We start from the raw sequence: 21,326 nt of genomic DNA, 5'->3' as shown, positions 1-21,326 counted from the left end.
GAAGGCATATGATAGAGTTGATAGAGATGCTCTGTGGAAGGTATTAAGAATATATGGTGTGGGAGGCAAGTTGTTAGAAGCAGTGAAAAGTTTTTATCGAGGATGTAAGGCATGTGTACGTGTAGGAAGAGAGGAAAGTGATTGGTTCTCAGTGAATGTAGGTTTGCGGCAGGGGTGTGTGATGTCTCCATGGTTGTTTAATTTGTTTATGGATGGGGTTGTTAGGGAGGTGAATGCAAGAGTTTTGGAAAGAGGGGCAAGTATGAAGTCTGTTGGGGATGAGAGAGCTTGGGAAGTGAGTCAGTTGTTGTTCGCTGATGATACAGCGCTGGTGGCTGATTCATGTGAGAAACTGCAGAAGCTGGTGACTGAGTTTGGTAAAGTGTGTGAAAGAAGAAAGTTAAGAGTAAATGTGAATAAGAGCAAGGTTATTAGGTACAGTAGGGTTGAGGGTCAATTCAATTGGGAGGTGAGTTTGAATGGAGAAAAACTGGAGGAAGTGAAGTGTTTTAGATATCTGGGAGTGGATCTGGCAGCGGATGGAACCATGGAAGCGGAAGTGGATCATAGGGTGGGGAAGGGGGCGAAAATTCTGGGAGCCTTGAAGAATGTGTGGGGGGCGAAAATTCTGGGAGCCTTGAAGAATGTGTGGAAGTCGAGAACATTATCTCGGAAAGCAAAAATGGGTATGTTTGAAGGAATAGTGGTTCCAACAATGTTGTATGGTTGCGAGGCGTGGACTATGGATAGAGTTGTGCGCAGGAGGATGGATGTGCTGGAAATGAGATGTTTGAGGACAATGTGTGGTGTGAGGTGGTTTGATCGAGTAAGTAACGTAAGGGTAAGAGAGATGTGTGGAAATAAAAAGAGCGTGGTTGAGAGAGCAGAAGAGGGTGTTTTGAAATGGTTTGGTCACATGGAGAGAATGAGTGAGGAAAGATTGACCAAGAGGATATACGTGTCGGAGGTGGAGGGAACGAGGAGAAGAGGGAGACCAAATTGGAGGTGGAAAGATGGAGTGAAAAAGATTTTGTGTGATCAGGGCCTGAACATGCAGGAGGGTGAAAGGAGGGCAAAGAATAGAGTGAATTGGAGCGATGTGGTATACCGGGGTTGACGTGCTGTCAGTGGATTGAATCAAGGCATGTGTATGGGGGTGGGTTGGGCCATTTCTTTCATCTGTTTCCTTGCGCTACCTCACAAACGCGGGAGACAGCGACAAAGCCAAAAGAAAAAAAAAAAAAAAAACAATTCACACTGTCCGCCTTTATTCATTCCCATCGCCACCTTGCCACACATGGAATAACATCCCCCTCCCCCCTCATGTGTGCGAGGTAGCGCTAGGAAAAGACAATAAAGGCCACATTCGTTCACACTCAGTCTCTAGCTGTCATGCAATAACGCCCGAAACCACAGCTCCCTTTCCGCATCCAGGCCCCACAGAACTTTACATGGTTTACCCCAGACGCTTCACATGCCCTGATTCAATCCATTGACAGCACGTCGACCCCGGTATACCACATCGATCCAATTCACTCTATTCCTTGCACGCCTTTCACCCTCCTGCATGTTCAGGCCCTGATCACTCAAAATCTTTTTCACTCCATCTTTCCACCTCCAATTTGGTCTCCCACTTCTCCTTGTTCCCTCCACCTCTGACACATATATCCTCTTGGTCAATCTTTCCTCACTCATTCTCTCCATGTGACCAAACCATTTCAAAACACCCTCTTCTGCTCTTTCAACCACACTCTTTTTATTTCCACACATCTCTCTTACCCTTACATTACTTACTCGATCAAACCACCTCACACCACATATTGTCCTCAAACATCTCATTTCCACCACATCCACCCTCCTGCGCACAACTCTATCCATAGCCCATGCCTCGCAACCATACAACATTGTTGGAACCACTATTCCTTCAAATATACCCATTTTTGCTTTCCGAGATAATGTTCTCGACTTCCAAACATTCTTCAAGGCTCCCAGGATTTTCGCCCCCTCCCCCACCCTATGATTCACTTCCGCTTCCATGGTTCCATCCACTGCCAGAGCCACTCACAGGTATCTAAAACACTTTACTTCCTCCAGTTTTTCTACATTCAAACTTACCTCCCAATTAACTTGTCCCTTAACCCTACTGTACCTAATAACCTTGCTCTTATTCACATTTACTCTTAACTTTCTTCTTTCACACACTTTACCAAACTCAGTCACCAGCTTCTGCAGTTTCTCACATGAATCAGCTACCAGCGCTGTATCATCAGCGAACAACAACTGACTCACTTCCCAAGCTCTCTCATCCACAACAGACTTCATACTTGCCCCTCTTTCCAAAACTCTTGCATTCACCTCCCTAACAACCCCATCCATAAACAAATTAAACAACCATGGAGACATCACACACCCCTGCCGCAAACCTACATTCACTGAGAACCAATCACTTTCCTCTCTTCCTACACGTACACATACCTTACATCCTCTATAAAAACTTTTCACTGCTTCTCACAACTTGCCTCCCACACCATATATTCTTAGTACCTTCCACAGAGCATCTCTATTAACTCTATTATATGCCTTCTCCAGATCCATAAATGCTACATACAAATCCATTTGCTTTTCTAAGTATTTCTCACATACATTCTTCAAAGCAAACACCTGATCCACACATCCTCTACCACTTCTGAAACCACACTGCTCTTCCCCAATCTGATGCTCTGTACATGCCTTCACCCTCTCAATCAATACCCTCCCATATAATTTACCACCTTGACCAAAACACCCTATATCTGCCACTCTATCATCAAACACATTCAACAAACCTTCAAAATACTCACTCCATCTCCTACTCGCATCACCACTACTTGTTATCACCTCACCATTAGCGCCCTTCACTGAAGTTCCCATTTGCTCCCTTGTCTTACACATTTTATTCACCTCCTTCCAATTCACCTTTTTATCCTCCCTAAAATTTAATGATACTCTCTCATCCCAACTCTCATTTGCCCTATTTTTCACCTCTTGCACCTTTCTCTTGACCTCCTGCCTCTTTCTTTTATACATCTCCCACTCAATTGCATTTTTTCCCAGCAAAAATAGTCCAAATGCCTCTCTCTTCTCTTTCACTAATAATCTTACTTCTTCATCCCACCACTCACTACCCTTTCTAATCAACCCACCTCCCACGCTTCTCATGCCACAAGCATCTTTTGCGCAAGCCATCACTGCTTCCCTAAATACATCCCATTCCTCCCCCACTCCCCTTACCTCCTTTGTTCTACCTTTTTCCATTCTGTACTCAGTCTCTCCTGGTACTTCCTCACACAAGTCTCCTTCCCAAGCTCACTTACTCTCACCACCCTCTTCACCCCAACATTCTCTCTTCTTTTCTGAAAACCCCCACAAATCTTCACCTTCGCCTCCACAAGATAATGATCAGACATCCCTCCAGTTGCACCTCTCAGCACATTAACATCCAAAAGTCTCTCTTTTGCGCGCCTGTCAATTAACACGTGATCCAATAATGCTCTCTGGCCATCTCTCCTACTTACATACGTATACTTATGTATATCTCGCTTTTTAAACCAGGTATTCCCAATCACCAGTCCGTTTTCAGCACATAAATCTACAAGCTCTTCACCATTCCCATTTACAACACTGAACACCCCATGTATACCAATTGTTCCCTCAACTGCCACATTACTCACCTTTGCATTCAAAACACCCATCACTATAACCCGGTCTTGTGCATCAAAACCACTAACACACTCATTCAGCTGCTCCCAAAACACTTGCCTCTCATGATCTTTCTTCTCATGCCCAGGTGCATATGCACCAATAATCACCCATCTCTCTCCATCAACTTTCAGTTTTACCCATATTAATCTAGAACTTACTTTCTTAAATTCTATCACATACTCCCACAACAACTGATTCAGGAGTAGTGCTATTCCTTCCCTTGCCCTTGTCCTCTCACTAACCCCTGACTTTACTCCTAAGACATTCCCATCTATCTGCATGTATTCCTTAAATCAAATGTCTACCAGAGTCAATAAAACAATATTCCTTGTATTTCTTATGGACTAAATATCTAAAAATGTAATAAATCCGTTACTAAAAGGCAAAAGCAATTCTCATAAATTTGTCACATACAACTGTCAGTTTCATATACGTGCACACTGGTTTTTTAAGTCCAATGTGCTGCAATCCAATTCTGATTACGTAAACTATTAGGTTCTCACTAGCTTATAATGACTTAATCATCGGGAAAAATCTTGATGATGCAAGAAATAACATGCCAATCTGGATTATATATATCTAATAAAACCTAGTATGTTTGAAGGTCAAGCACATGGCATCTGCAATATTACTCATACCAAAAAATGTACTGTTGTGATTAACAATATTCCTCATACTAAAAAACACTACTGCTGTGGTGATGGTTCCATCCTACCTAGTAACTTTTTCCTCAATCATTAACTTAGTTACGTTTCTTTTTCCATGCCTGGTTGACCAGTGCTGACATATCTAATGTATCTGTCTATCTACATCTCTGACACCTGTTTCAATTGGAACTCCCTCAAGGAAGTGTTGGCCATGGCAAGTCTCCAGAACTAGTGAACTCCAGCAATACTTCTTAGCCTTTTAATAACCTTGTTCTTATTCACATTTACTCTCAACTTTCTTCTTACACACACTTTACCAATCTCAGTCACCAGCTTCTGCAGTTTCTCACACGAATCAGCCACCAGCGCTGTATCATCAGCAAACAACAACTGACTCACTTCCCAAGCTCTCTCATCCACAACAGACTGCATACTTGCCCCTCTTTCCAAAACTCTTGCATTCACCTCCCTAACAACCCCATCCATAAACAAATTAAACAACCACGGAGACATCACACACCCCTGCAGCAAACCTACATTCACTGAGAACCAATCACTTTCCTCTCTTCCTACTCGTACATATGCCTTACATCCTCGATAAAAACTTTTCACTGCTTCTAGCAACTTGCCTCCCACACCATATATTCTTAATACCTTCCACAGAGCATCTCTATCAACTCTATCATATGCCTTCCCCAGATCCATAAGTGCTACATACAAATCCATTTGCTTTTCTAAGTATTTCTCACATACATTCTTCAAAGAAAACACCTGAACCACACATCCTTTACCACTTCTGAAACCACAATGCTTTTCCCCAATCTGATGCTCTGTACATGCCTTCACCCTCTCAATCAATAACTTCCCATATAATTTCCCAGGAATACTCAACAAATTTATATCTCTGTAATTTGAGCACTCACCTTTATCCCCTTTGCCTTTGTACAATGGCACTATGCAAGCATTCCACCAATCCTCAGGCACCTCACCATGAGTCATACATACATTAGCTATCCATACCAACCAGTCAGCAATACAGTCACCCCCTTTTTCAATAAATTCCACTGCAATACCATCCAAAACCACTGTCTTGCCGGCTTTCATCTTCCGCAAAGCTTCCACTACCTCTTCTCTGTTTACCAAATCATTCTCCCTAACCCTTTCACTTCGCACATGAACGTGGCCTTTTTTGGTCTGCTTAACTGGTGCTACCTCGCTGATGCAGGGGGTGGTGATGCTGTTTCCTGTGGGGTGGCATGGGTAATTGAAGAAAGCAAGCAAGTATTAATATGTAACTGTGTATATATAAGTGTGTATGTACATGTGCATGTATGGGTGTCTATGTATATATGTGTATATGAGTGGATGGGCCATTCTTCGGCTGTTTCCCGCATCAGTGGGAAACAGCAATTAAATATAACAAATAAATATATATAAATATCAATAATTAACACAGACTAAAAAGAGCTAGAAAATCAAAAAATAAAATATCCCTTTTCCCTGGGGATAGGGGAGAAAGAATACTTCCCACGTATTCCCTGCGTGTCGTAGAAGGCGACTAAAAGGGAAGGGAGCGGGGGGCTGGAAATCCTCCCCTCTCGTTTTTTTTTTAATTTTCCAAAAGAAGGAACAGAGAATTGGGCCAGGTGAGGGTATTCCCTCAAAGGCCCAGTCCTCTGTTCTTAACGCTACCTCGCTAATGCGGGAAATGGCGAACAGTTTGAAAGAAAAAAGAAAATATCAAAGCATAAAATAAATGAACTTGGAGAAACTAACAAACAGCCATGTCAAACATAACAATCCAAGACCAGAAATTATCACCCAGTGCACTGAAAGAGGTACATAAAAAAGAACATGGAAAAGCAACAAATTAAGTACAACAGCCACATCTATCTATCTACGTGTATATCTCTGATGTCCCTTCCTTTTGGAAACTCCCTCAAGGGGATGGCCATAGCATAACTCTCCATAACTGATGAACTCCAGAGCTACTGCTTACCTTTTACCGCCTCACCCTAATAGGCCACCCAAATATTCCTACCAACTACTACTACCTAACATCTCTGCCTGATCTTCCAGCCTACTACTTCTATGTAAAGCTCCCAGCTAATTCTATCTACTACTTCTACTTAATGTTTCTACCTACTACTTTCATCAACTGCTCTTACCACTTGCCAAGGGAGGGATAACGCACAGCATTCACTGCACAAAACCTTGAGTTACGAAGAACGAGTTGTAAGTTCAGGGTTGTCAAGGGTTATGTGTGACAGGAGAGATTGTATGTTGGTGGACAGAATGCAAGTAGCTACCTCCGACATAGGAGTGCAAGCTGACAACCACAGAAGTGGTGACCCACCACACAGTCACCCTAATATTCTTACCAACTACTACTACCTAACATCTCTGCCTGATCTTCCAGCCTACTACTTCAATGTAAAGCTCCCAGCTAATTCTATCTACTACTTCTACTTAATGTTTCTACCTACTACTTTCATCAACTGCTCTTACCACTTGCCAAGGGAGGGATAACGCACAGCATTCACTGCACAAAACCTTGAGTTACAAAGAACGAGTTGTGAGTTCAGGGTTGTCAAGGGTTATGTGTGACAGGAGAGATTGTATGTTGGTGGACAGAATGCCAGTAGCTACCTGCGACATAGGAGTGCAAGCTGACAACCACAGAAGTGGTGACCCACCACACAGTCACCACTAACCTTCCCAATACCTAGGTGCGTAGTACATACAATATAAATAACTCTCTGGTTAGTGGCTACCTTTCAACTACCTCCTAACACATATTCAAGGACATTAAAACAACACGTAAAAATCTCAACAAGGATAATTGATATCTTTTTATAAAAATAGATGCAGCAACACTTCACATCTACAAATATATGAAATCCTGTGATTATAACTTATAAAGGTAGTACACAGATTGGGCACAGTATACCAGTATGCTTCCATTCACATGAATAAGAATTCCTAACTCCTTATGCGCATTCTAAATACGTGGAAATTACTGTAGGATGTAGATTTCAGGCTTCACAGATAATATGGTACACATCCACAAGAATTAAAGCAATGTAATATGCTTTGAGTTAAGGACATTTTTCTAAGAGGTCACAGCACTGTTCTATGGTGCAATTCCATGGTCACTTAACATTTGAATGCTTGGTGTAACAACATCTTAAATCACTTCAAATATTTCATGAAAATATTTCATATTTCTATCCCTGGGGATAGGGGAGAAAGAATTCTTCCCACGTATTCCCTGCGTGTCGTAGAAGGCGACTAAAAGGGGAGGGAGCGGGGGGCTGGAAATCCTCCCCTCTTGTTTTTTTTTAATTTTCCAAAAGAAAGAACAGAGAAGGGGGCCAGACAAGGATATTCTCTCAGAAGCCCAGTCCTCTGTTCTTAACGCTACCTTGCTAATGCAGGAAATGGCGAATAGTTTGAAAGAAAAGATTTCATATTTCATTTGTACCACTATAGAAAGACATTCAATGCACTTCAGAAATTTTTTTTCTATGTACCTCAATGCATTTCATACACACATAAATACACTCAAGCACTGGAACATTTGATATCAAAGGCTGGAGGATCACTTCTGATCTACTAATTAAGATGTTGCATATCTTTATCACTTGACAAGAAACAAAGAAACTTCTCGAGTTGGTATAACCATTATAAGGGCTAACACATAATACAACAAATACAAAACCAGTTCTTTCATGTCAATTCTAGACTGGGTGGATGGGTATATTACAATAAGAAACGCTGAACAGCACATAATACAAAGCTCATAAAGTTTAGAGAGTAACATCAAGCACATTATTTCTCTTACAAATTACATAAATGCAACAGTTGATATTAAACTTTTCACTAATTTTAAAAACAATGCACTCGCAACTTCATTTTATAGGTCCTGTTTTAGTTAAACACAACATGGCATAGGTTAGAGTGCCTAGTATCAGTAATTGATGTGGCATTCTATGTAAAACTTATCTCTATAACTGAGGAAACAAATCAGAAATGTGTACGCTCATACAAATACTTACCTTGACATACCTAGGTGTTGTACATTTCTGATAAGAAAATCAAAAGTCAAGATCTTAATGTTTAGTGAGACTGAGCAATGTCAACACAAATGAAACTTAATGACATTCATGTTCACAGAGTTTATAAATGTATGTCGTGGGAGTAGTCTTATCTTAATGTTGGGCAAAATGTAATACGAGATAACTTGGTCTGCATACAGTTTTTATGTATTTAATGTTTTCTGTTCAGAAGGATCTAGCTATGTTGCCTAAACTGACTCATATCAAATTACAAATACTGAAACCCTTGACAGGTGACCTTAAACTAAAATGCCTGTGATATTTTGGTTCAGTACTAAATATGCACCACAAACATTACTGCTGTGATATTACCGTTACACAGATAGTAATATAAAAATAAATCTGATCATGAGAGCTTTTAATTCCTCAATAATCAGAAACACAAAAGTTTCAATGTCAATGTTCCATTAACTACAGTGGTAAAACTCACTTATGTTAACTTTGTGCCTTCTTGACATAACATTTCAGAATGGGAAAGAAAACAGAGTTCCTGGAGTTATACAGGATGTGTGGATCAGGCACATTGTACAAATTCAACGAGTTGAAAGTTTATTTCTAAAAGTTTACGAACGATGCGACACGCTTGTTGAGTGTTCATAACTACCTTACTGGATAAAAACGTATCTACTTTTTAAATGGTACGAAGGTTACATTACTCACTTATTGTTGCTGCATACAGTAGATAATCTATTATCACTTCGTTATTATGGATGAAATATACGAGACACGTTTCCCTGCATCACAACACAAACATTACGAGAGTCACGACGAACTTTTAATTACAGGTTGCGTTATATTTTATCTCTTGGCTTTTGTATCTATTTTCAGTATTAATTTCAAAACAATGTAATAAATGCTGGTTTATAATCCATTGAAGGGAATATTTTCTATTAGATAGCATATACTAAACGTTATTTGCATAATTCATTATATAAATTGTCCTAAAAATTTTCTACGTAAGTCGTATATAAACACCATCTCTTAGGACATTCATAAATCAGATTAAAATTTTAGAAATCTGAATTATCCTCCGGGCTGGTAACATGGCCCCTGTCACTAATTCAATTGTAATTACCTAGACATATTTAGGCTTTTTCATCAAAAATAGATATATTAATTCGGGTTTCGAAAAGGGTTCTATAAAAGATTAATTTTCGTGTCCATGCAGGAAATGTAATGAGACATGCGATATTTTTTTGAAACAATGAAACAGCGCCGGTATAGTTCACTGCCAGCCAATGTCGAAAGGTTGTTTTTGTGGTATATCTAATTTTACCATGGAGACCTCACAAGCGACACGTGAAGCTAGTCTACAGCTTCATAATGAGGGCTACAGCGACTCTGAAACTGGGAGACGTCTTGGTCAACCGTAGGACGATGGAGTCGCCGACAGGCAGAGTTGGGCAGCACAGACAACAGGCATGGGCGCCCACGTTGCACAACCCCGGAAGATGATCAGGTAATAATGTCGCACTGGTATACTGGACCACTTGAGGTTATGTCAACAACCACATCACATGTTATATTTGCAATATGTCATCCTTTCCCTAGGCCATAGCAGCTGTCATTGCTGCTCTGCAGTGCACGCCTCAAACTGTCCGAAACAGACATCATTCTGAGGGGCTACGTGGTCGCATACCAGCAACAAAACCTGTGTTGAGTGAGGCCAACATGGAGAGCAGGGTGGAGGATGCGTTGGAGTATGCGGACAAGCCACATCAGTTTTGGGAGAACGTCATCTTTTGTGATGGACCAAAAAACTTTTCTGCAGCGATGGTCCAACATGTTTGGCGGCAACCTAACACCAGGTTAGCTCTTTGTCTGTCTGTCTCTCACACACACAGAGGTTATGCTATATAACATATTTTCCATTTTATAATGACAATTTATGGTGAGGCCAACATGAACCACCTTTCCGGAAGGGATTTGAAACCAGGTTGCCACGGCCACCACAGTGGTTTGCTGCTTGAAACGTCCTCTTGTGCTGCAGTCTTCCATTTCAGTTATGCACACTCATTATTTTTTTTAAGTGAATAACAGTGATCATGATCACTTTATACGTCATACGTAATTACTGTAGCAATAATCTCCATTTACGATGTGATATCATAATAATTATTATATATTTAGTTAATATTTTTTTTTAATGTACTTAGTTATTATCTTTATATTGCAGCAACAGTTGCACTAACAGGATTAAGACACACTGTCTTATGTGGTGGGTAGCAGGAGTGGGTGCAGGACTATGTGGTTGGATCCATGGTGCTGGTGTCGGTGAGATGTCGGGCCTGGCCAGTTGACCGGACCTACATACGTTGAGATACTGGAGGAGGTCCTGCTACCTTCAGTTGTACTAGGGACGCCTACTTGCGTGCCTCCATTCCCTCCTTCGGTCACGCAGCGCCGGACAGGCCACTTTATCCCGCAGATATTGTGTGTGTGTGTGTGTGTGTGTCCTGGCATATCAACTTATTCCCAGGACGATCTGTGTGTGTGTGTGTGTGTGTGTGTGTGTGTGTGTGTGTGTGTGTACTTTTTCCCAGGACGATCTTCCACCGTGGAAATGGATCGCCAAGACATGTGATGTAGAACATAGCAGAATGCGCTTAACCTGAGCATAGCTCGCTATCCAGTATGGGGGGGGGGGGAGAACCAGGCTCAAGTGAGCTTGACCTTGACGGTCTATTGGCGGGTGATGGGGTTGTGGTGGTACTACTACTACCCTCGTTGGCTTTGTCTCAGCGGTTGTGGTAGTTTGGTTGGGTCAAGGTCAGGTACAGGTCATTAAAACTCACCGGATACCATTTTGGAGCGGGATGTGTTTGACCCAATACCATTGTACTCAGCTAATCAACGCCTATTACAGGATACAGATATTAGGTATGATAATTTCCCTTAACTCTTTATTAAATTCCCCATTACCTTTCCTACTTCTAGCAATAGTTTAGCGAGCATACTTTAATCAATTGTAAGTATAGTCTACAATTTTAAGTATGGAGTTTACATTGATCGTCACTTGTTTTGTGTCAGTTTATAAGTATGTAGGTTGCACTGATCGTCACTTGTTTTGTGTCAGTTTATCACTTGGTCTATATCACTTTACATTTAGCAATGGAAGCAATGCTTTCAGAACCCCAGGGGTGTCAAAGGTTCTTTGAGTGTTGTTTACCCCGCCCAAATCCAGTCTACCCCTCCATGTCCTTCTCAATTACTTCCTCCTTACCATCTCTAACCACTTACCTGATGTCGGATAAATGGTTAAAGAAATAAATGTAGTTGGGGAGATATAGCTGAACAACATGCAACGTTACCAACAGCAGCGGTGATAGGAAAGACGGCAGTTGCAGCACTGATAACACATCTAGGAAGCCTGAGTATTATGTTTGATTATATTTACTAGAGGAGGAGGAGGAGTGGGTATAGCTATATGCTTGTAACATAGCATTACATAGCAGAAGAAAAATAAGAATTATTTACATGCTAGAAACAACACAGCACTGAAGTTGGAATTGTAGCAAAAAAATAAAAATTGTATAGATAATCCCGCTAACATCTCGAAAAAAAGGACAATTAACTCTTGTAAATTAACAATACTTTATGAAATTACATTAAAAAACGGAATATATTTATATATAAAAAACCATAAGTTTATGTTAATGACTAATACTTGAGACTGTTTTGTGTTCAATATAAATATTGAGTTATGTTAGTACGTACTATGTGATGTATGATAATTGGCAAGACACAAATCATTCTCCTATTCTTCACTGTTATGATGGTAATTTAATGTTTCTTCATCTTCAGATATTATCACAAACTTACCAAATATGAGATTCTGGTCATGATGGTAATAACCAGGCGCTAACTACATCAGCCAGCTCAGTAATGTAGCGGAAATGATCTTTTCAAAATATATATTGGTCGTATTTGTCAACCCGCTGAGACAAACTGCTTCACAAAGATCACAATTTATTGAAGAACTCGGCATGTGCCCTTGGGTGAAGGCTGTCCTGACCTTTCCTCATGACCGTAAGGCCCTTGGAAGCCCATGAACGAAGCACGACTTGGGTCTAAGGGTCGTCACGCCCTTGCGAAGGCGCGTATTTATAACCACCTCAAACACTCGTCCATATTTAACCGAACTCCTGTCCAGCACCTGCCTGCAGAAGGAAGGGTGGGTTTATATGATGGTTTCCTTCACCGTCCCCGGAAGGTGACTGCTTGATATGGGTTTGGAGACCTCTACTGACGGAGGCGGTGAAGAAGGGAACACCGTAGGTCCCTCCTCCCGCCTTGGGGAACTCCTGACGGAGGAGGAGGAGGAGCTCCTCCTCCTCCTGGCGAAGTTCTCAGCGTCGTCCAGCGTCTGTGGTAAGGGTCGACCCGCCGTCTCCGGCAGGAGAGAAGCAGAGAGAACCCCGAGGAGACCGAGACTCCCCAGCAGGAGATAACTATGCCAGGGACGTGCCTGGAAGACAGGGAAGGGCGTTGTCCATGAAGGCAAGACGATAACGAACAGTAATGATTACTGACCAACACAGTCTTGGTGAACCAATCACTAGCTACACACACACACACACACACACACACTCTACACTAGCCCCGACCCCCACACACACACTCTACACTAGCCCCGACCCCCACACACACACTCTACACTAGCCCCGACCCTCACACACACACTCTACACTAGCCCCGACCCCCACATACACACTCTACACTAGCCCCGACCCCCACACACACACTCTACACTAGCCCCGACCCCCCCACACACACTACACTAGCCCCGACCCCCACACACACACTCTACACTAGCCCCGACCCCCCCACACACACTCTACACTAGCCCCGACCCTCACATACACACTCTACACTAGCCCCGACCCCCACACACACACTCTACACTAGCCCCGACCCTCACATACACACTCTACACTAGCCCCGACCCTCACATACACACTCTACACTAGCCCCGACCCCCACACACACACTCTACACTAGCCCCGACCCCCACACACACACTCTACACTAGCCCCGACCCCCCCACACACACTCTACACTAGCCCCGACCCCCACACACACACTCTACACTAGCCCCGACCCCCCCCCACACACACTCTACACTAGCCCCGACCCTCACATACACACTCTACACTAGCCCCGACCCCCACACACACACTCTACACTAGCCCCGACCCCCCCACACACACTCTACACTAGCCCCGACCCTCACATACACACTCTACACTAGCCCCGACCCCCACACACACACTCTACACTAGCCCCGACCCCCACACACACACTCTACACTAGCCCCGACCCCCCCACACACACTCTACACTAGCCCCGACCCTCACATACACACTCTACACTAGCCCCGACCCCCCCACACACACTCTACACTAGCCCCGACCCCCACACACACACTCTACACTAGCCCCGACCCTCACATACACACTCTACACTAGCCCCGACCCCCCCACACACACTCTACACTAGCCCCGACCCCCACACACACACTCTACACTAGCCCCGACCCCCCCACACACACTCTACACTAGCCCCGACCCCCACACACACACTCTACACTAGCCCCGACCCCCCCACACACACTCTACACTAGCCCCGACCCTCACATACACACTCTACACTAGCCCCGACCCTCACATACACACTCTACACTAGCCCCGACCCTCACATACACACTCTACACTAGCCCCGACCCTCACACACACACTCTACACTAGCCCCGGCCCCCACACACACACTCTACACTAGCCCCGACCCCCACACACACTCTACGCTAGCCCCGACCCCCCCACACACACTCTACACTAGCCCCGGCCCCCACACACACACTCTACACTAGCCCCGACCCCCACACACACACTGTACACTAGCCCCGACCCCCACACACACACCAGGAGCCCCTAGCACTGACCCCCACACACACTCTACACTAGCCCCGACCCCCCCACACACACTCTACACTAGCCCCGACCCCCACACACACACCAGGAGCCCCTAGCACTGACCCCCACACACACTCTACACTAGCCCCGACCCCCCCACACACACCAGGAGCCCCTAGCACTGACCATGGCCACGATGGTGGGGCTGAAGACGTTGCAGGCGATGGCGACGAGGGAGGCGCCCCCCGTGGCACAGGTCCTGACCGGGGTCGGGTGTAGCTCGGCCGCCTGCAGGTAGATGACCAAGAAGGTCATGGAGGCGCTGAACTTGGCCACCAGCACCAGCACCGCCACCGTCGTCTGCCTCTCCTCGTAACCTGAAGAAGGAGGAGACGACCACGAAGTGGAGTAGCTGGTGGTGGATATAAGAGCTAGGACGCCCAACCCCTGACCCCTGGACGATACGTACCAAGAGCTAGGACACAGGCGGTGGAGAGCAGAGATGCTGTGCTGATGGCCATGACGCCTGCGTGGAGAGGTCGTCGACCCACCTTCTTCAGGAGGAAGAGGACCATGATGTTGGCGGGCACCTCCATCACAGAGATGGAGAACCACCCAAGGAAGGGGTTCACGAACACGTAGGGGTACTTCATGGTGGTGTTGTAGTAGAGGATCATGTTCACTGTCCTGGGAAGGAAAGGAGGGACACAAGACCTTCCGTCAACGCCTTCTACAGGAGGAGGAATATAGAGGGATACATGAACAGGAGGAGGAATATAGAGGGATACATATAGAGGGATCATAAGGAGGAGGAATTTAGAGGGATACATCTACAGGAGGAGGAATATAGAGGGATACATCTACAGGAGGAGGAATATAGAGGGATACATCTACAGGAGGAGGAATATAGAGGGATACATGAACAGGAGGAGGAATACAGAGGGATACATCTACAGGAGGAGGAATATAGAGGGATACATCTACAGGAGGAGGAATATAGAGGGATACATCTACAGGAGGAGGAATATAGAGGATACATCTACAGGAGGAGGAATATAGAGGGATACATGAACAGGAGAGGAATACAGAGGGATACATCTACAGGAGGAGGAATATAGAGGGATACATCTACAGGAGGAGGAATATAGAGGGATACATCTACAGGAGGAATATAGGATCATGAGCGAGGAGGATCAGAGGATACATGAACAGGAGATAATATAGAGGATACCTACAGAGGAGGAATATAGAGGGATACATGAACAGGAGGCAGGAATATAGAGGGATACATGATAGGAGGAGAATATAGAGGGATACAGGAGGAGGAATATAGAGGGATACATGAACAGGAGGAGGAATATAGAGGGATACATCTACAGGAGGAGGAATATAGAGGGATACATGAACAGGAGGAGGAATATAGAGGGATACATCTACAGGAGGAGGAATATAGAGGGATACATGAACAGGAGGAGGAATATAGAGGGATACATCTACAGGAGGAGGAATATAGAGGGATACATGAACAGGAGGAGGAATATAGAGGGATACATGAACAGGAGGAGGAATATAGAGGGATACATCTACAGGAGGAGGAATATAGAGGGATACATGAACAGGAGGAGGAATATAGAGGGATACATCTACAGGAGGAGGAATATAGAGGGATACATGAACAGGAGGAGGAATATAGAGGGATACATGAACAGGAGGAGGAATATAGAGGGATACATGAACAGGAGGAGGAATATAGAGGGATACATGAACAGGAGGAGGAATACAGAGGGATACATCTACAGGAGGAGGAATATAGAGGGATACATCTACAGGAGGAGGAATATAGAGGGATACATCTACAGGAGGAGGAATATAGAGGGATACATGAACAGGAGGAGGAATATAGAGGGATACATCTACAGGAGGAGGAATATAGAGGGATACATGAACAGGAGGAGGAATATAGAGGGATACATGAACAGGAGGAGGAATATAGAGGGATACATGAACAGGAGGAGGAATATAGAGGGATACATGAACAGGAGGAGGAATACAGAGGGATACATCTACAGGAGGAGGAATATAGAGGGATACATCTACAGGAGGAGGAATATAGAGGGATACATCTACAGGAGGAGGAATATAGAGGGATACATGAACAGGAGGAGGAATATAGAGGGATACATGAGCAGGAGGAGGAATATAGAGGGATACATCTACAGGAGGAGGAATATAGAGGGATACATGAGCAGGAGGAGGAATATAGAGGGATACACGAGCAGGAGGAGGAATATAGAGGGATACATCTACAGGAGGAGGAATATAGAGGGATACATGAGCAGGAGGAGGAATATAGAGGGATACATCTACAGGAGGAGGAATATAGAGGGATACATCTACAGGAGGAGGAATATAGAGGGATACATGAGCAGGAGGAGGAATATAGAGGGATACATCTACAGGAGGAGGAATATAGAGGGATACATCTACAGGAGGAGGAATATAGAGGGATACATCTACAGGAGGAGGAATACAGAGGGATACATCTACAGGAGGAGGAATATAGAGGGATACATGAGCAGGAGGAGGAATATAGAGGGATACATCTACAGGAGGAGGAATATAGAGGGATACATCTACAGGAGGAGGAATATAGAGGGATACATGAACAGGAGGAGGAATATAGAGGGATACATCTACAGGAGGAGGAATATAGAGGGATACATCTACAGGAGGAGGAATATAGAGGGATACATCTACAGGAGGAGGAATATAGAGGGATACATCTACAGGAGGAGGAATATAGAGGGATACATCTACAGGAGGAGGAATATAGAGGGATACATCTACAGGAGGAGGAATATAGAGGGATACATCTACAGGAGGAGGAATATAGAGGGATACATGAGCAGGAGGAGGAATATAGAGGGATACATCTACAGGAGGAGGAATATAGAGGGATACAGAGGAATGCAGAGGGATACAGAGGGATACAGACATTATCCTATGAGTCCACGGGAAAAATGAAGCACGAAAAGTTCCCAAGTGCACTTTCGTGTCATAATCACATCATCAGGGGAGACACAAGAGAGAAATATAACAGTCAGTTGATATACATCGAAGAGACGAAGCTAGGACGCCATTTGATAAACATGTGATTGTCCAAGACATACAACGAGCATTCATAAACTTATTTTACAAATTTTATCAAAATAAAGTGATCTAATTTGTACAGACCATCACTAATATTAAGATTATAATTCTTTGTGTATTTAATAATAGAAGATTCAATGATATTTCTCTTGGTAATAGAGTTAGAGTTAACAACTGAGATGGCGTTACTCCAGTCAATACAATGATCATAGTTTTTAACATGATTAAACAAGGGATTTGATTCCTGTCCCGTTCTTATACTATATTTATGTTGCTTAAGTCTAACAGAAAGATCCTTACCAGTCTGATCAACATAAAACTTATCACAATTTCCACATGGCACTTTGTAGATGCATCCAGGAGAATTTTTTGGTGAATTCCTGATTAAGATATTCTTTATAGTATTATTGTTGACGAAGGCAACATTTACATTAAAGGATTTAAGCAACATGAGAAAGTGAAATTATTATTAAAAGGGAGAAAACATGGGAAGTAAAGTAAAATTATTTTCAAAAAGGAGAAAATATGGGAAGTAAAAAATTTTTTTAAAAGGGAGAAAACATGAATACTAAAAGGATTGACACCAAGAATCTTTTAGTTCTCTCTTGGACAATCACACGTTTACCAAATGGCGTCCTAGCTTCGTCTCTTCGATGTATATCAACTGACTGTTATATTTCTCTCTTGTGTCTCCCCTGATGATGTGATTATGACACGAAAGTGCACTTGGCAACTTATCGTGTTTCATTTTCCCCGTGGACTCATAGAAAAAGAAATATATATATATATATATATATATATATATATATATATATATATATATATATATATATATATATATATATATATACTTGAGCCATCATGAGAATACGTGTAACCTAACTGACCAGCAGATGGTGACCAGTGCTGTACGAGCGGCCATACGAGGGTATCGAACCAAGAGCCTCATCATGTGCAGTGGGCCGTGTGACGCCTCAGTCATCGTCACCTGCTTCTTCTCAGAGCCGCACACCTGGTGGTAAAAGGGGAAGGGCACCGTGGTTAGAAACGTGCCCCTCCGGTCGGGAAAACCAAACCCCCCCCCAACCCCATACATCCCATACCTGGTGGATCTCCCTCCACCTTACATCCCACCATACCATGTAGAACCCCTCCTCCTCCCTCACCATACCATGTAGAACCCCTCCTCCTCCCCCACCATACCATGTAGAACCCCTCCTCCTCCCTCACCATACCATGTAGAACCCCTCCTCCTCCCTCACCATACCATGTAGAACCCCTCCTCCTCCCCCACCATACCATGTAGAACCCCTCCTCCTCCCCCACCATACCATGTAGAACCCCTCCTCCTCCCCACCATACCATGTAGAACCCCTCCTCCTCCCTCACCATACCATGTAGAACCCCTCCTCCTCCCCACCATACCATGTAGAACCCCTCCTCCTCCCCCACCATACCATGTAGAACCCCTCCTCCTCCCTCACCATACCATGTAGAACCCCTCCTCCTCCCTCACCATACCATGTAGAACCCCTCCTCCTCCCTCACCATACCATGTAGAACCCCTCCTCCTCCCCCACCATACCATGTAGAACCCCTCCTCCTCCCTCACCATACCATGTAGAACCCCTCCTCCTCCCTCACCATACCATGTAGAACCCCTCCTCCTCCCTCACCATACCATGTAGAACCCCTCCTCCTCCCTTACCATACCATGTAGAACCCCTCCTCCTCCCCCACCATACCATGTAGAACCCCTCCTCCTCCTCACCATACCATGTAGAACCCCTCCTCCTCCCCCACCATACCATGTAGAACCCCTCCTCCTCCCCCACCATACCATGTAGAACCCCTCCTCCTCCCTCACCATACCATGTAGAACCCCTCCTCCTCCCTCACCATACCATGTAGAACCCCTCCTCCTCCCCCAGCCATACCATGTAGAACCCCTCCTCCTCCCTCACCATACCATGTAGAACCCCTCCTCCTCCCTCACCATACCATGTAGAACCCCTCCTCCTCCCTCACCATACCATGTAGAACCCCTCCTCCTCCCTCACCATACCATGTAGAACCCCTCCTCCTCCCTCACCATACCATGTAGAACCCCTCCTCCTCCCTCACCATACCATGTAGAACCCCTCCTCCTCCCCACCATACCATGTAGAACCCCTCCTCCTCCCCCACCATACCATGTAGAACCCCTCCTCCTCCCCCACCATACCATGTAGAACCCCTCCTCCTCCCCCACCATACCATGTAGAACCCCTCCTCCTCCCTCACCATACCATGTAGAACCCCTCCTCCTCCCTCACCATACCATGTAGAACCCCTCCTCCTCCCTCACCATACCATGTAGAACCCCTCCTCCTCCCCCACCATACCATGTAGAACCCCTCCTCCTCCCTCACCATACCATGTAGAACCCCTCCTCCTCCCTCACCATACCATGTAGAACCCCTCCTCCTCCCTCACCATACCATGTAGAACCCCTCCTCCTCCCCACCATACCATGTAGAACCCCTCCTCCTCCCTCACCATACCATGTAGAACCCCTCCTCCTCCCTCACCATACCATGTAGAACCCCTCCTCCTCCCTCACCATACCATGTAGAACCCCTCCTCCTCCCTCACCATACCATGTAGAACCCCTCCTCCTCCCCCACCATACCATGTAGAACCCCTCCTCCTCCCCCACCATACCATGTAGAACCCCTCCTCCTCCCCACCATACCATGTAGAACCCCTCCTCCTCCCCCACCATACCATGTAGAACCCCTCCTCCTCCCCCACCATACCATGTAGAACCCCTCCTCCTCCCTCACCATACCATGTAGAACCCCTCCTCCTCCCTCACCATACCATGTAGAACCCCTCCTCCTCCCTCACCATACCATGTAGAACCCCTCCTCCTCCCCCACCATACCATGTAGAACCCCTCCTCCTCCCCCACCATACCATGTAGAACCCCTCCTCCTCCCCCACCATACCATGTAGAACCCCTCCTCCTCCCCCACCATACCATGTAGAACCCCTCCTCCCCCCCCCACCATACCATGTAGAACCCCTCCTCCTCCCCCACCATACCATGTAGAACCCCTCCTCCTCCCCCACCATACCATGTAGAACCCCTCCTCCTCCCTCACCATACCATGTAGAACCCCTCCTCCTCCCTCACCATACCATGTAGAACCCCTCCTCCTCCCCTCACCATACCATGTAGAACCCCTCCTCCTCCCTCACCATACCATGTAGAACCCCTCCTCCTCCCCCACCATACCATGTAGAACCCCTCCTCCTCCCCCACCATACCATGTAGAACCCCTCCTCCTCCCCACCATACCATGTAGAACCCCTCCCTCCCCCACCATACCATGTAGAACCCCTCCCTCCCCCACCATACCATGTAGAACCCCTCCTCCTCCCCACCATACCATGTAGAACCCCTCCTCCCCCACCATGTAGAACCCCTCCTCCTCCCCCACCATACCATGTAGAACCCCTCCCTCCCCCACCATACCATGTAGAACCCCTCCTGCCCCACCATGCAGAACCCCTCCTCCCCCACCATGTAGAACCCCTCCCCCACCATGTAGAACCCCTCCCCACCATGTAGAACCCCTCCCCCACCATGTAGAACCCCTCCCCCACCATGTAGAACCCCTCCCCCCCCCACCATGTAGAACCCCTCCTCCCCACCATGTAGAACCCCTCCTCCCCCACCATGTAGAACCCCTCCCCCACCATGTAGAACCCCT

The 21,326-nt window shown here is 45.3% G+C and overlaps 1 protein-coding gene across 16 annotated transcripts in view; it reads right to left on the bottom strand.

Annotated features, from left to right (window-relative positions):
• Nucleotides 1-21,326, bottom strand: part of LOC139761103 (solute carrier family 22 member 7-like) — a 124,565-nt gene that overhangs the window by 55,972 nt on the left and 47,267 nt on the right. For all 16 annotated transcript variants that reach the window (XM_071684990.1, XM_071684992.1, XM_071684993.1 and 13 more), the window contains exons 8-11: nt 18,456-18,580; nt 14,888-15,105; nt 14,605-14,795; nt 9,167-12,974 (exon numbers count right to left, since the gene is read on the bottom strand). In XM_071684990.1, the coding sequence (XP_071541091.1) occupies nt 12,687-12,974; nt 14,605-14,795; nt 14,888-15,105; nt 18,456-18,580 (822 nt within the window). In that variant the 3' untranslated portion in view covers nt 9,167-12,686. The remainder of the gene's footprint in view (nt 1-9,166; nt 12,975-14,604; nt 14,796-14,887; nt 15,106-18,455; nt 18,581-21,326) is intronic.

Source organism: Panulirus ornatus, chromosome 39, assembly GCF_036320965.1.
Source record: "Panulirus ornatus isolate Po-2019 chromosome 39, ASM3632096v1, whole genome shotgun sequence".
Classification (NCBI taxonomy): Eukaryota; Metazoa; Arthropoda; class Malacostraca; order Decapoda; family Palinuridae; genus Panulirus; species Panulirus ornatus.
This window is presented reverse-complemented; position numbering and strand designations above follow the sequence as displayed.